This window comes from Dromiciops gliroides, chromosome 4 (genome assembly GCF_019393635.1).
Source record: "Dromiciops gliroides isolate mDroGli1 chromosome 4, mDroGli1.pri, whole genome shotgun sequence".
Lineage (NCBI taxonomy): Eukaryota > Metazoa > Chordata > Mammalia > Microbiotheria > Microbiotheriidae > Dromiciops > Dromiciops gliroides.
In genome coordinates this window covers 360,312,507-360,327,915 of record NC_057864.1, presented here as the reverse complement: position 1 = coordinate 360,327,915, position 15,409 = coordinate 360,312,507, and the positions used below count along the sequence as shown (strand labels likewise).

At 35.7% G+C, this 15,409-nt stretch overlaps 1 protein-coding gene across 6 annotated transcripts in view; it reads right to left on the bottom strand.

Moving 5' to 3' along the window:
• TRMT11 (tRNA methyltransferase 11 homolog) overlaps positions 1-15,409 on the bottom strand; it is a 64,958-nt gene that overhangs the window by 25,216 nt on the left and 24,333 nt on the right. For all 6 annotated transcript variants that reach the window (XM_043999616.1, XM_043999617.1, XM_043999621.1 and 3 more), the window contains 5 exons: positions 15,071-15,227; positions 9,587-9,667; positions 8,647-8,811; positions 5,186-5,258; positions 4,908-5,039 (listed from right to left, as the gene is read on the bottom strand). In XM_043999616.1, the coding sequence (XP_043855551.1) occupies positions 4,908-5,039; positions 5,186-5,258; positions 8,647-8,811; positions 9,587-9,667; positions 15,071-15,227 (608 nt within the window). The remainder of the gene's footprint in view (positions 1-4,907; positions 5,040-5,185; positions 5,259-8,646; positions 8,812-9,586; positions 9,668-15,070; positions 15,228-15,409) is intronic.

The window sequence follows — 15,409 nt, the reverse complement described above, 5'->3', positions numbered from 1 at the left end:
GTGTGACCCTGGGCAAGTCCAACTGCCTCACCAAAAAAAAAAAAAAAAAAGAAAAGAAAAAAGAAAGTATATGTAACATTTCACATCTGTAGCACCCCTTCATCTCTCTCTTTTTTTTTAATTAACTGAAATATATTTTCTCTCCCTCTCATCCCTCACTTCATTAGGAGGGGAAAAAAAGAAAAAAAATTATTATAACAAATATGCATCATCAAGCAAAACAAAGCCCCTCAATGGCTGTAAAAATATGTGTGTATATATGTGTGTGTATGTATACATATGCTACATATACATTTATGTGCCCACACATATCTAATTATGCCCTGCAATCAGTTACTTCTCTATAACAGATAACATGTTCTATCACTGGTCCTCTAGAATCACAAATGGTAACTGAATTGTCAATAGTTCTTACAGCTTTCAAAATTATTTGTTTGTATGATATTGTTGCTGTTGTATAAATTGTTCTCCTGATTCTACTTGTCTCATTCTTCATCAGTTTATATATGTCCTCAAAATGGTTCATTAAAAATTGAGGGGGGCAGCTAGGTGGCCCAGGAGATAAAGCACCGGCCCTGGATTCAGGAGGACCTGAGTTCAAATCCAGTCTCAGACACTTGACACTTACTAGCTGTGTGACCCTGGGCAAGTCACTCAACCCTCATTGCCCTGCCCCCCCCCAAAAAAAATTGAGGGAAGCCACAGACAGATGGGAGAAAGGAAGGAGGGTAAAAAGGAAAGCAAGAAAGAGGAAAGAAAAAGAGGGAGGTAGGAAGAAAATGAGAAAGTAAAGAAGGGAGGAGTAGAACCAGGGAAGACAGAAGATCAGCAACACTATCAGCAGATTCTAAAGGCAGAAAAGATGAGAACCAGGAACAAAGACAAGAAAAATTAAGAGAAATAAGAAAGTAGCCTAGATCAGTAGTGGAGTCAGTGGTAACGCAGGCAGTGAGCAGCAGACACTCTCTCAGAACATGGAGATGGAAGCCTTTTAAGACAGAGGAGCTACAGCAGATCTGTAGTTTACAAATGGCATAGGTAAACACCTCAAAATTATAGCTAAGAAGGTCAAGATAGAAAACCCGTACTTTATGTGTATCTGGGGAGAGAAGGGGTACCAGAGAAAATGGTTTCTTGTACCTTCTCAGCCCCTAAAGCTATAGGCACTAAGGAGTCTGTAATTCATCAGCTAGAAATAGGAATATAATGTATAAGCAGAAGAGTGACACATTAGGTCAATCAGGTCTGTCCCATACCATTTATGAATGCATCTAAAGCTAGAGCTAACACAGTACAATAACCATCAAGAAAAAGCTCAATTGTGTAGAGTATATTTTGAGGGTTATACATTATAATTCATCCTACAAAATTTCCCTTGGCTACTAAAAGAAACTCAGGCTTCCAGAATAATTCTCTCTTTGAGTTTCAGACAGATAAGAATTTATTTTATCAGTGGTTTCTCCACCAAAAAAAAAAATCCCTGAGAAATGAAGTATAATATCCATTTTCCTCTTGAAGAAATACATGCAAATGTAAAAGGTGAACCCAAATATGTCACTTACAATAAAAAATTTACAATTTGGAAAGTTCTGGGTTCCCTTGATAAGCTAAAGTCACACTGTACAATATGTAATGAGTTGAGTTTTTCTTTTAGCTAAAGTATTAAGACTGAGATATGTTAACTTATCAGAGCAATTACCCATTCATTCTGAATCTTTCTCTGAGGGAGGCACTAAGGACGTGGGTTGCTTTGTGTGATATCACCTCCAAAGAATGTAAAGTAATCCAAACATTCGTAGCATCTTTTTCACTTATCATGGTTCTATCATCCAGAAATTTATCAAAACCCTTTCAAATATTTTATAATTTCAGCCTAGAATTTTTTTAGGCTGATGAATTCTAGCTGTCCCCTACTCTGTGAAGTAGCACTAGCCTTTTATCTGCCCCTCTATCTCCTCCTTTATTCCAGTCTCTCATGAAGAGTAGCCCCTCTTCTCTTCAAGACCAACCCATCTACAAGTACCCTTCACCTCATCCCCTCCTGTCTTCTCCCATAAACTGCTCCCATCATTATCTTGTCTCACTCCAATCTTTAATCTCCCTCTGTATATTAATTCCTTCCCTGAAGCCTATAACTATACCTTAGTCTCTACTATCTCTATTAGCCATTTTCCCTTTCTCAACTAAATTCTTGGAAAAAGCCATCTGCATTGTGTCTCCACTTCTGCTCCTCTCATTCTCTTCTAAATCCTCTTCAATCTGGCATCTGACCTCAGCACTCAACGAAACTGTTCTCTACAAAGTTACTGATGATTTTTATTTTTTTTTTTTTTTAGTGAGGCAATTGGGGTTAAATGACTTGCCTAGGGTCACACAGCTAGTAAGTGTTAAGTGTCTGAGGCTGGATTTGAACTCAGGTACTCCTGACTCCAGGGACAGTGCTCTATCCACTGCGCCACCTAGCTGCCCCACTGATGATTTTATGACTGTCAAATCTAATGTCCTTTTCTCAACCTTCATTCTTTTTACCTCTCTGCAATATTTTACACTGTTGACTCTCCTCTCTTCCTGGATACTCTGTTCTGGGCCCTCTTCCCTTTGCTCTCAACATCCTTTGACTTAGGGATCTCATCAGCTCTCATGATCTAAGTATCATCTCTATTCTAAAGATTCCAAGATCTATATATCAAACCCTCATCTCTCTCTCTCTCTTGAGATTCAGTCCTACATCATCAACTGCCCATTGGACATTTTGAACGGCATGTCTTGAGAGGAATCTCAAACTCAACATATTCAAAAGAGTACTCATTACCTTTCCCCCAAAACTAACCCCTCTTAGAATTTTCATGACTGTTGAGGCACCACCATGTTTCTAATCACTCGGGTTTGCAGGCTCCATATCATCCTTAACTCCTCACTTTCACTTACCCTACATACACAATCAGTTGCCTAATCTTGTCACTTCTATCTCCACACTTCTCACATACATCTTCTTCTCTCTACTCAGAAAACCACCACTCCAGGTCAGGCCCTTATCACTTCTGGACTGAACAAAACAATAGTCTCCATATTGGCCTACCTGTCCAAGTGTTTCCCCATTCCAATCCATCCAACATACAGCTGCCAAAGTGATTTCTCTAAAGTGCAGGTCTGACCATGTCACTCCCCTACTCAAGAAACTCCGATGGCTCCTTGTTACCTAAAGGATCAAATACAAACTCCTGTTTGGCATTTTAAAGCTCTTCAAAGCCTGGCCCCTTCCTAACTTTCCAGTCTTCTTGTGCATTACTGCTTCTCCTGATTTCCTCCAAAACTGCTCCCATCTCCACCTTTAGCAGAAGGTCATTCCTGGACCCCTAATTGCTAGTGTTTCCTTCTTTCTATAAGGTAAACTTATAGCTATTTTGTCTATATCTTGTATATGTCTACAGATGTACATGTTGTCTCCCCTGCTAAAATGTGAGCTATTGGAAGACAGATCTTCACTTCTGTCTTTGTATCCCCAACCCTTAGCACAGTACCTAGCATACAACTGGAGCCTTAGAAATGTTTGTTGATTATCTAATTTGTTAAAATTACTGCTTTCAAATCCCAAGTTCTAGCATTCTGAGATTTTCACCTTCTGCCCTTCCAGTCTTCAGTTTTTCAGACTGAATCATATTTTTTTTGTTTCTTCTTATATGAAAGCATCTTCTTCCTTGAGTTCCCCAAATCTTTACCTTTCCAGTCCCACTTCATTATGTGTAGCAAAAAGAAATTTAATTAGTGTTCTATAAACTCCTATAACTCTTATCTAAAAACCTTACTGTGGGCTAGAGCACACATCCCTTAAAACTCTGTTTTTGGGGGCAGTTAGGTGGCTCAGTGGATAAAACACCAGCCCTGGATTCAGGAGGACCTGAGTTCAAATCCAGCCTCAGACACTTGACACTTACTAGCTGTGTGACCCTGGGCAAGTCACTTAGCCCTCATTGCCCACCAAAAAAAAAAAAAAGACAATTCAAAATAAAGAGGCCTAGTATAGAAATTAAAATACTAGACTGACAAGTATTAGAAGGAAAATATGAAGAAATAAAACCATAACTTTTATCTTAAAGTTTTCTGAGTATGATGGAATATTACATACTAACCAGGACTACCAAGAAAAAAATGTTAAAAGAACTGGCTATGGATTACAGGAAAAGAGGGCAATGAGGGACACCCATCTATTGGAGCTTCTTCCCCAATGATGTTCAGTCTAACTGCTCACAACTACTCTAGCAATCTAAATTTTCTTATTTTATACCTCTCCATTGCCAGAGTACTTTGTTTTATCCAGAATCTTACCTGTTTTTAGAAAAAAATAACAAGCTTTGTCCTAATAAGTAATTAATAAGGTAATTCTGCGGGGATCTTGCAAGGCTCTAGACCACCTCCTCTTTGCTCTTTATACTTTCTGACTTGGGGATCTCATTAAGTCTGTGTGCTCCTATCCTCATCTATGTAATTATGTTTGAAAGTTTTTTTCTTTTCAAAAAGACCTCTTTTGGCTATGTAGCCTATATTCAGAACAATGATGTATGCAAATTGATTAGATAGGCAGGATCTAAAAATAAAATGTCTGGTGAGCCTAAAATTAAGAAAGAGGCTACAGTGTGTCACAGGCTGCTAAGCTCTGCATAACAAAGCATTCATTCAACAAATATTTATCAAGTCTAAATAAACCAAAGAGCTAGAGAGACAAGGGCCAAATAAACAAGATTGTGCTGTGTATAGAAACTAAAGACTTTCACTCTACTTGAAATACCAAGAATCTTACTCCAGACACAACTAAAATTAAGGGGGAAAATCAATAATACAGGATATACTAGGGAACAGAGATATACTAGAAACAGAATAAAAAGATAAAGTTCTCCAAAGATACATACTCTGGTGTATACACTGGCAGCCAATAGACTAGTCTTCCACCAAGTACAAGAGTTTCTGCAGCAAAATTTAGAAGGTCTACAAACATATCACTCAGATGATAGTTGAAGGAAACAGGGATGTGGCTTTCTGGGCTAAACAAAAAATACCAAAATGATATGCTTAATGAAACACTGAAGATTTTTTTAAGATAAAGTTTAATAAAGAAAAGCAACAAGTATCCCAAAGTTGGAAGAGTTTAAATTTTAACACAGTATATAGTTACCTAAAGTTTACTTACCATTTTTCTATTCCTTTTGGTATTTCTTTCTGTGAACCCGTTTTTCTAGTAGATTCTCTGATACCATAGGGAGCTAAGCAGAAAACACAGGTAACACTGACAGCCAAAATTCATCCTTATAATATCAAAAAATATATCTACATTGAAATAATAATGTCTGAACAATTTTTCTGCGTTCTTGTTAGCAGCAGTAATTCATTCATGTAAGTAATTCAACAAACATTTATTAAACCTCTGCCATGTAGAAGACACTGCTTGGCACTGAGAATACCAAGATATAAATGAACTTGTTGCTCTTAAGAAGCTTACATTTTATTGGGAGGTTGGGAAATGGGGGGGTTGGGGGGAGGGCAAAAAGAACATTATAGCATGGACATAACTAAATATAATCAAGCTAACATAATAATTATGGAAAAAGAGAGATCACTGTGTTTTCTATGAACATGTGAGAGAAAACATTTTCAGTAAGAAACTAAAGGAATGAAAAGAACATAAAAGATTGCCAATGACTGAAGACCTGACAGGCGCCACACTGAAAAGGCTGATCCAGTTCATTAACTTTAACAGTGAAGAATACCATCACTTTCATAACATGGGAAAATCGATTCCCATCTATAAGTACGTATTAAACATCTACCATTTCCCAGGCAATGCACTAGGTTTTAGAGGTACAAAGATAGAAGCAAAACAGACTCTGAGCTCAAGAAGTTTACATTCTATGGGGGTAAACAACTTGCATGTTATGTATAAATAAACAAAATAAGCAGAAGGCAGTTGGGAGGGTGGGTAGCACTAACCACTGGAAGATCAGGAAAATCCTCTTGCAGGAAGTGATGTTTGAGATGACCTTTGTAAGGAACCAGGGATTTTGAGAAATAGAAGTGAGGAAGGAATGCATTCCAATAAAAGGCAACAGCATGTACAAAGACATGGAGACAGAATGAAAAAAGGAAAAAGCATTTATTAAGCGCTATGTGCCAAGTGTTATATTAAGTACTAGAAGATGCCTGAAGTAATATATAATAAGGATGAGAAGGTAGGTTGGAAACAATTTACTAAGGTCTTTAAATGCCAACAAAGGAGTTTTTAATAGGGACTAACTGGAGTTTCCTGAACAGGGAAGTGATATGCTCACAACTCTGCTTTAGGAATATCACTTCAGCAGTTATGTGGAAGACAGACTGGAGAAGAGAGACTTAAGGCAAGGAGACTAATTAGAAGGTTATGGCGATAGCTCAGGGAAAAGGTGCTAAGGGGTGGTAGCCAAGGCAAAATGTAAAGAAGGGGATACATGTAGGAAATGTAGTAGGGGTAGAATCAACCAAACCCGTGACTGATTGCATATGTAAAGGGACAGAGGGAGGAGCTGGAGATAACTGAGGGGTTACAAACTAAAGTTGAATGGAAGGGTGGGGATTCCCTGGATAAGAATGGGAAAATTCATCAGAGGGTGGGTTTGGGTGGTGAGAAGGGTCATGAGTTCTGTTTTGACTATGTCAATAGGCATGGTACAGTGGACATAATGCGAAACTGGAGTCAGGAAATTCAAATCCTACCTCAGACACTTATTATCTGTGTCACCTCTGTGAGCCTCAGCTTCCTCATGTGTAAAATGGGAATAACAGCACCTACTTTCCAGGGCTGTTGTGAGAATCAAATGAGATATTTAGAAAAATGCTTAATACAATGCCTGGCACACAGTAGATATCTTACAAATGCTTATTTCTTTCCTTTCCTCTTACATTAAAGGATTGCTGTAACGACCAAATGAGATAACATATTTAAAATACTTTGCAAACCTTAAAGCACCATCTAAGTGTTGGCTACCATATAAATGCTAGTAATTATTGAGATACTTGTGAGTTAGCCAGTTCACAATGTCCACTAAGCAGTGGGTGATGCAGGCTTAGAAATTCAGGAAAGAGACGAGGAGGAAAGCAAGAGTCCAGAGAAAAAAGCCCATCAGTACCTAGGATATGATGGACAGGAAAGTCACTTAAATTCACTGAGCCTCTCTTTCCTCATCTACAAAATGGACTTAATAACATAAGCCCTAACAACTTCACAGGATAATTGTGAAGATCAAAGTGGTAAAAAGATATAAACTGCTTTATAATAATAAACATTTATTATGTTCTTCTATGTTCCAAGCATTTAGCTATGTAGCATTTAGCTAATGATACAAAGAGTAAAAACAAAACAAAACAAAAGTTCTTCATCTTCAAGAAACTTGTATCAAATGGAGGATACCACATACAAACAGAGAAGTAAATAAAAGATAATTAAAGGAGGAGAGTATTAACAAAAGACACCAGAAAAGGCTCCCCAAAAGAGTTAAAGTGTCAGATAAATTTTTTTTTTTACCTTGCAAATATTTCCCTTACATATCAATCTCTTTGGGTTTTTTCCCCATTTGGTTTATTTCTTTTTTTGTTTTTAATATAGCATTTTAATTGCTATCTTTGTTTTCACATAGAATACATTTTCCCCTGTATCCTTCTCCATCTACCTGGGATTATTATTATTACTAATGATAGTATTAACAAATTATCCCGGATCTATGGGAATTCAGTCTTCCTCTAATTGCACAGCATAAGATATCCTGTGATCTTTCTTTAGGTAGTAATAATTGCTACAGAAATACAAAGACTTCGATTTAGACAAACATCCAATATTTGCAGGTTGTCTTATTAAAAATCTCAGATTATAATTGTAAATGAATTAAACATTTTGCCTCTAGTATTTTCTGAAGATAACTGAATTATCCTAACCATGAAAAAAAGTGTACATGTACATACCTTGAGCCAAAAAGAAATTAGGCTAAGGGAAACTTAGAAATCAGAAACTAAAACAAGAATCATGCTGTTAAATTCTGTAATCCTCTTCAGTCAGCTACAGGGTGGGCCAAAAGTCACAATGTTTTAATGACTTTTTGAAAATTATTTTTTCTTTATTTTTTGCTATTTACAATATTTTATTTTTCATACATATGCAAATTCATTTCCTCTATATACTGTATGTGATGCCATCGTATTGTAAATTAAAAATAAAAAATAAAGGAGTTATTAAATATTGAAACCCTTTGTGACTTTTGGCCCACTCTGTACTTGTGCTACTTCCATATTTTTCTCTCTTACTACTAAATGAAAAAGTTTGGTAGAAATATCACTGGTAAAAAAAAAAAAAAGAGAGAGATGGGGCAGCTTGGTGGTGCAGTGGATAAAGCACCGACCCTGGAGTATCTGAGTTCAAATCCGGCCTCAAACACTCAACACTTACTAGCTGTGTGACCCTGGGCAAGTCACTTAACCCCAATTGCCTCACCAAAAAAAAAGAAAAGAAAAAAAAAGAAATATCACTGGTAAGTAGTGTACCCTAGTAGATGTTTTTCCCAATACATAAAGCTACTTTGCATAATTCTAATTAATTGTATACCTAGTATAGAATAGATATATACTTACGATCAGTGATAATTGCATCAAAAAACAATCCCTTCCTCCAGGAAGGCTTAGATGCATCTGCAACGAGGACATCAAGATAATATTTCTCTAAGCCATACTGGCGAAGATTTGCCTTAATATTTTCATCTGGACCTCTCCATTTCTGATTTTTCCTACTAGCCTTTCCTAATGGTAAAAGGGAACAAAGGGAGGAGAAAGAACACCATGTGTAACATATCAGTATTAGCCAAATCATTCTTATTATTTATCATGTAATTCATAGCAGGACTTTTAATTCTCTGTCCCTCAAATGATGATTTCATTTACATTTTATTTATCTAAGAAAAGAGTTACTTTCATTCAACTTATTATGAAACTACTCCAGTACAATAAGATACATTTTACACTGGCCCCTAGCAATGACTCTATCCTTAGGCAACAAAATAAAGGCCTATTTTCATGCAAACTGCCTTCCTAAATACTTTTCCAACATTAGAAACTAAATCACTAATGATTCCTAAAGACTAGTTCTACACTTACCACACCTCAATAGAGCACCTTTGGTTTCACTGTAGGAAATGCTTTAATCAATAGCTGCCAACTTTTGACTAACAGTACTAAATATGCCACGACAAGATTTATACTATTGCCTCCAATCTGTCAAGTAAAGGAAAGCTATGAAGGTCACCCAGGAGAGATGACCTATTGCTATCATATTTGCTCATATATGTCATCCCCTCTTCATGGACATTTTAAAGAGAAAATCAGGGAGGGTGGGAAGGAGGGAAGAAAATGTTTTTCTTGTCTCGGAGTACCTGTCACCTACTTTGGCTCTAGTAATCTAAAGATGACTATATCACAAAAAAATACCAAGAAATTTCTTTAACATTCTATTATCTATAAAAAAGAAAGTTTTAATATAATAGTAAAGTGTATTAAACTATTTGGAACTACAACTTACCTAGTCCATGAACTGTATTGTAATCTATGTCTGTTCCACATACATATGCCCCAAAATGAGCAGAGGGTATCAAGAGGCCACCTGAAAATTAAAGAGATGATAACCAATTAGAAAGAAAGCTGCCTATCCCCCCTCCCCACCCCCCTTCCTCCTCTTCACTTAATAAGTTCCAGAGAGCCTTAAAATGTAGCTGTATGAAAGATACACTGGATTCATTAATCCTTACTAGAAAATTAATCTGAGTTCATCAGAAAGTAGAGTATAAATTAGTGTGTTTTATGGTTACTGAAAAGTATTGCTAATCCAAAATGCCTTCTTCAACAATTTTTTTAGTATCTCCATTCTATTCAAAGGGGCCCCTACAGACATCCTGCTCATTTCTGAAAAATTAGCTCATAGGGTTTGCTACACAACCACAGTTGGCATCCTTCCTCCACATACAAAAGGACTAACTTCTGACATTTGGGCTTAATTCTCAATGAAGTCACAAAACTATAAATAAATATCAGAGGGCAGAATTTATGCCACTCACGTGCCAACCCCTACCAAAACAAAAGGAAACATGTTAGGACAAGTTACAGCTTCTCAAGTAGATCATTATGTAATTTTCCTTCATATTTTAAAATAGCTCCATTTTTAAAAGTTAAATATCAGCATAAAAATCAAAAACAAAAACAAAAAACACAATAAATAATCTGCAACCTTATATATGTCAGCCCCAAGCAGGATAATCTGTCAAATTTCACATCTGCTTAGCCCATCTACGATTTGACAGAGGTGACTTATTATTTAGGCTATAAAACTATCCCTGATAGGGGCAGCTAGGTGGCGCAGTGGATAGAGCACTGGCCCTGGATTCAGGAGGACCTGAGTTCAAATGTGGCCTCAGACACTTAACACTTACTAGCTGTGTGACTCTGGGCAAGTCACTTAACCCCAATTGCCTCACCAAAAAAAAAAAAGAATATATATAAAAAAAAAAAAAACTATCCCTGACTTGGAAAAGAAAAGATAGGGATCTTCAGCCCCAGAGCTTCCCAAATGGGATTTCTCAAGATAAAATGGGTAGTACATACAGAGAGTCAATAATTCTCTCCAGAGTCAAAAAATATTATACCTGTATTATATGTGTGTATATATAAACACATATATATTTATGTCCTTTAAGCACCAATTAGAATCAGGTAGTATAGGACTCGTACAAAAATACTTTTAAAAAGCAAACAATATTACTACTAAAGAGTCCTGAAAGTAAAAAAAATGAAGAAAAAAGTGCCGAAAACAATCTGAAAACTAAATCCAAAGTTCATTCATCATAGGGGAGAGGGATGGAGATGGATTTAAGTGAAAGATAAGGGGATAAAGCCCTGATTAAGCTAGTCATAATAACAGAAGAGTCACAGTAATCTTTCTGAAATGTGAGTATATATGTGTCATACTGAATGACTTGTAATACTCACACTAGGACTTGTGCTACTATAATTCCGCCCAGGGACACAGATACTCACCTAGGAGAACTAGTCGCCAAAAGAAAAAGAAAAACTCCCCTGTGCTTCCTTAAACACAGTCTTATCCACTTGGCTACAATGAGTTTTGAGAAGACAAAACCCACTTTATAGTACAGTATACTGCTGAAAGGAGATGAATAATCAATTTGATGGTTTCTTTCTACTTTTTAGGTTTCTCCAAAAAATGAACTAGTTTCACTGACTTGGTCATTGGACAATCACTTGTAGCAGACCACTGAGGTTGTGGTACTTTTAGGTATTCCAGAATTGAGGACATATAAGGTTTCAGCAGCAGGGGTATATGACAAGATTCACTTGCTTCTTGCTTGCTTTACAGAGCCCAGGATTTCTTAACTTCAAACTATTTAATAGGAACATTTTCAAACAAAGGTAACATCTTGTATGGAGGATTTTAATTTGAAAAAAAAACAACACTATTAAATGTGCTATCCAAGGGCAGATTTGGTTACAACTAATAAATAAAAGCTTTCCATTTCTGAAGATTTAGATACCAATCATAACAACTTGGGCTACATATGGAAATGAATGGTTGGCCTTTGATTAATACATAAGAAAGGAGGTAAAATTAAAAAGGGAAAAGAAAGGTAGTCTAATCAGTCAATTATGCCATTTAAGACATATACACACAATAAGAAATGCCATGCATAATTAAATCTATTAAACACCAGTAGTCTGAAAGAACAATATCAGCAGAATGACATGGATGTTACTAAGCAAAACTGAATTATACAAGCAGACCAGTTAGCTTAATAAATGTTCATACATTTCAATCTTCATAAAGTTTACAAAAGGAAGTCAGTTAGAATTATACCAAATTTGGAATTTTGATAACTTGGAATTTTAATTCCAATTCTATTTAACAGAAACTAAGCAATGGGACAAGGCCAAGTGAAGAAGTCAAGTTCACAAGAGTTTAAAATGAGAGTTTCCTACTCTGGGTGCTATGCGTCTCATCCTGAATAGTGAGGAAAGAACCAAGAAAACCTGGTTCAGCACTCATTGCCCAACCTGAATGAATACTACACTACACTATTCAAAGAGGAATGACTAAGGGTATCTGTCATGACTTCACACCACTGGTTCCTACAGCTCTCTGCAGCATAACCATAGCTACAAACAAAGAATTGGAGTTTTCCAAACTGAAACCTTTATTTAGTTACCTTACCTTCTGTTGTATTTTAGCAAAGGAAGAAGAACTATAGTCCTAAATAATCCAATACAAACTTCTGGGAATTAACCACAGGAATGTTCAAGTGTATTTCAACAGAAATAAATTTGTTCATTAAAACCCTATATTATATCTGGCATCTGTCACCAGTAATAATAATAATAATAATAATTTATTATTATTATTATTATTATAATGAAAGCTCAAGATTTGCTATGTGCTTTCCTAATATCATCTCAATTTTATCCTCACAACAACCCAAAGGGGGTAGATACTATTATTATCCCCACTTTACATATAAGGAAACTGCCCAGCATCATACAACCATTAAAGTTCCTAAGGTCAAATTTGAACTCGTCTTCCTGACTCCAGGTCCAGCATTCTATCCAATATGCTCTATCTACTTCCAAAATCTTGACAAACATTGTCTCAAAACCAATGTTATCTGATCCATTTGGTAAAAAGGATGAGAATTTGAACAATATAATTTATGCAAAGATTTATCTACGTATATTTATAATGGAAGTGCTGCAAATAATTCATAAATCTACATTTTCTAACACAATTCACAAAAAGAAATCAAGAAAATAAGTGTGAAAGTTTACTCTGGCTGAGCACACAGAAGGCATTAAAATACTGATTGATCTTTCACTAAATTTTGCTCTCTCAATGAGCTTGAGAAATTAAAATAATCATGTTTCTTACTGAGAGTTATTAACTGCGATTATTTCGTTCCTTAAATAAAAGGGGACGTGCACGCTTTTTAAATCCTGAAAAGCTTGGTTGCTGAAATGTAGAGGAAAAGTGTCTTTCTGCAGCTCATACTGTCGTTCTAGAAAACAGCAGCAGATTGTCTAAAAGAACAAGGAAAGTCATTCAAATGAAAAAAGATTACATCTCTCTCCTTCCGGTTTCCTAGAAGCTTTCTAGCCTACTACTCTATAACCTTGAGAAAAACATAGCCTGTGAGTACAGGTAAGATGCTGGGCCTTTAGAAAACCAAGTTCATTTCAAGTGGGCTTTTCTATAAATAAGCTCTTTTAATATTAGATGTTGGAAACAAAATAAATGTCAAAGAAAAAAGAACCAGAGCCAGAGGAGGTGGAGCAGTGAGGGCAGGAAGGAATAATGCCAAATATATAATCTAACAGAGGAAAATGTGACCAGAGGCAGGAATACTTCATATTTCCAGTCCTTACTGCCATCTTTAAGAAGGCGATAAACTCAGTAACAAACAGGTTATGCTTAAGAATTGTTCCCACAGAAAAAGGAAACAAGCTCATTTAACTATCACTGAACTAAAACAAGTTAAAATTCTAAAGCTATGCCTGGGTCATAAACAGACTAGCTATGTAAAAATGATCTGTGCATCAACCACGTGGTTTAATTGCTCACCTAACCTTCCACTACTAAGTCTAGGAGTATGAAAAGAGGCTTTTTTCTATCAATCCTAACACCTCAAAACAACTTCAATAGCAAATCTATTCTCATCTACAATAGTAAAAGCAAGTGAGAACTTTTATTGCTAGAAAAATTAGGTTTTTGTTAATGTTTTAACTTGTGCAGCCAACAGAAAAGATTTTTCACTATAAAATCTAGAAGAATGAGACTTTTCCCTATGTCTGGTTTAATCTAAAACTAAGCTAAGATTTTTTAAAAAGTAAACTATAACACTATGTGCCTGTACTCTCCAAGAATTCCTCCCACTCCCACAAAGTATTATAAAATTCCCAAGATAGGGACTAAATAGTGGTGAAGATAATGATCAGTAAGGAAAGATATGGGGTCATAAGGGTAAGGAAAAAATGTAATGTGGTAGGAATACATTATCTGTACAAAAATAGAAGAGATGGGGGTGTTGGTTAATTGAGTGGGAAGGATACTAATTAGTGGGCTAATTCATTAACATAAACATAAAATAACTTGCTAAATTATAAATTTCTAGTTCTTTACATCATTTTATTCTGATATACTAAAAGGCATCTTAGCATACTGAGCCCTGAGTTTAAGTTGTAACAGTGACACATACTACTTATGTGACCACAGGGCCATCAGAATGGCCAGATATTTCACCTCAAGGAACTCTGAAAGGACGGTAATAATGAGAAATGGATACTTGGAATTTTTCCTAGGAGCATCCTGGTATTTTTTTTCTCATTACCACAATCCTTATGGAGCTCATAATGATGAAATTTCTGACCATTCTGATAATGACCAGGGGCCCCAATTCCATAATAACTGGGATATGACATTGTGGTCACAAATAGTCTTTTCCCCAAATTATATTGCATCAGCCTCGACCTTTATAGTTTACTTTTCTGCTAACTCAAGTAAACTATATCTATTTTTTAAACTAATCACTTGATTATCTCTTCATGAAGTGATTATAATTAGCTGTCTGATAAGGGCATGCAAATCTTTCTTTCTGAAATAGAGTCCTTGAAGCCCAAAAGATTATCATGTTTCAAGACACTTTGGTCTTTCAAATTTAACTGCAGTACTACAATTTATGAGCTAAAAGCTCCCCCTACTGGTTCATCCAACATTACAAAGGATTAAAAAAGATGAAAAAATATCATCTTTTCTTTTTAAGAAATTATTAGTTTAAAATTATTTTAAATCTTGGATTTCACAATTTCCCTTTTGTAGTTTCCATTTTCATTTATGCTCCCACTCAAATGGCAAATGAAAATCTTCAGGAATTCAACTTTTTAAAAATATGTTGAACTTTGTCTCATCTAAAAACATAGCATCTTTGATAATGTTTTATAAAATAAATAAAAATACCTGTTCCAACAAATGGATCAAAGACAATGTCATTTTCTTTCACTTTCCCATGATTAGCCATGATGAATGATAACCCGGCATCCATGCTTGTGTTTCCAATAAAATGTCTCTTTTTTACACTGTATGACTCTATAAGCTCTCTCTGTCCATCTGCAATCTGTATCAAAAAATATTTGAAATTAGTATGAAAACCAATAAAGGACTTCTTAAGATAGACAACCCTGGCAAAAACCCTCAGGCAAAACATCTGGATGCTGATCAAAAAATGAATTTCCTAAATATAAGATGGGAAAACATAGTTAATCAGAAATTTATTGAAAAAGATCTGGGAGGCAGCTA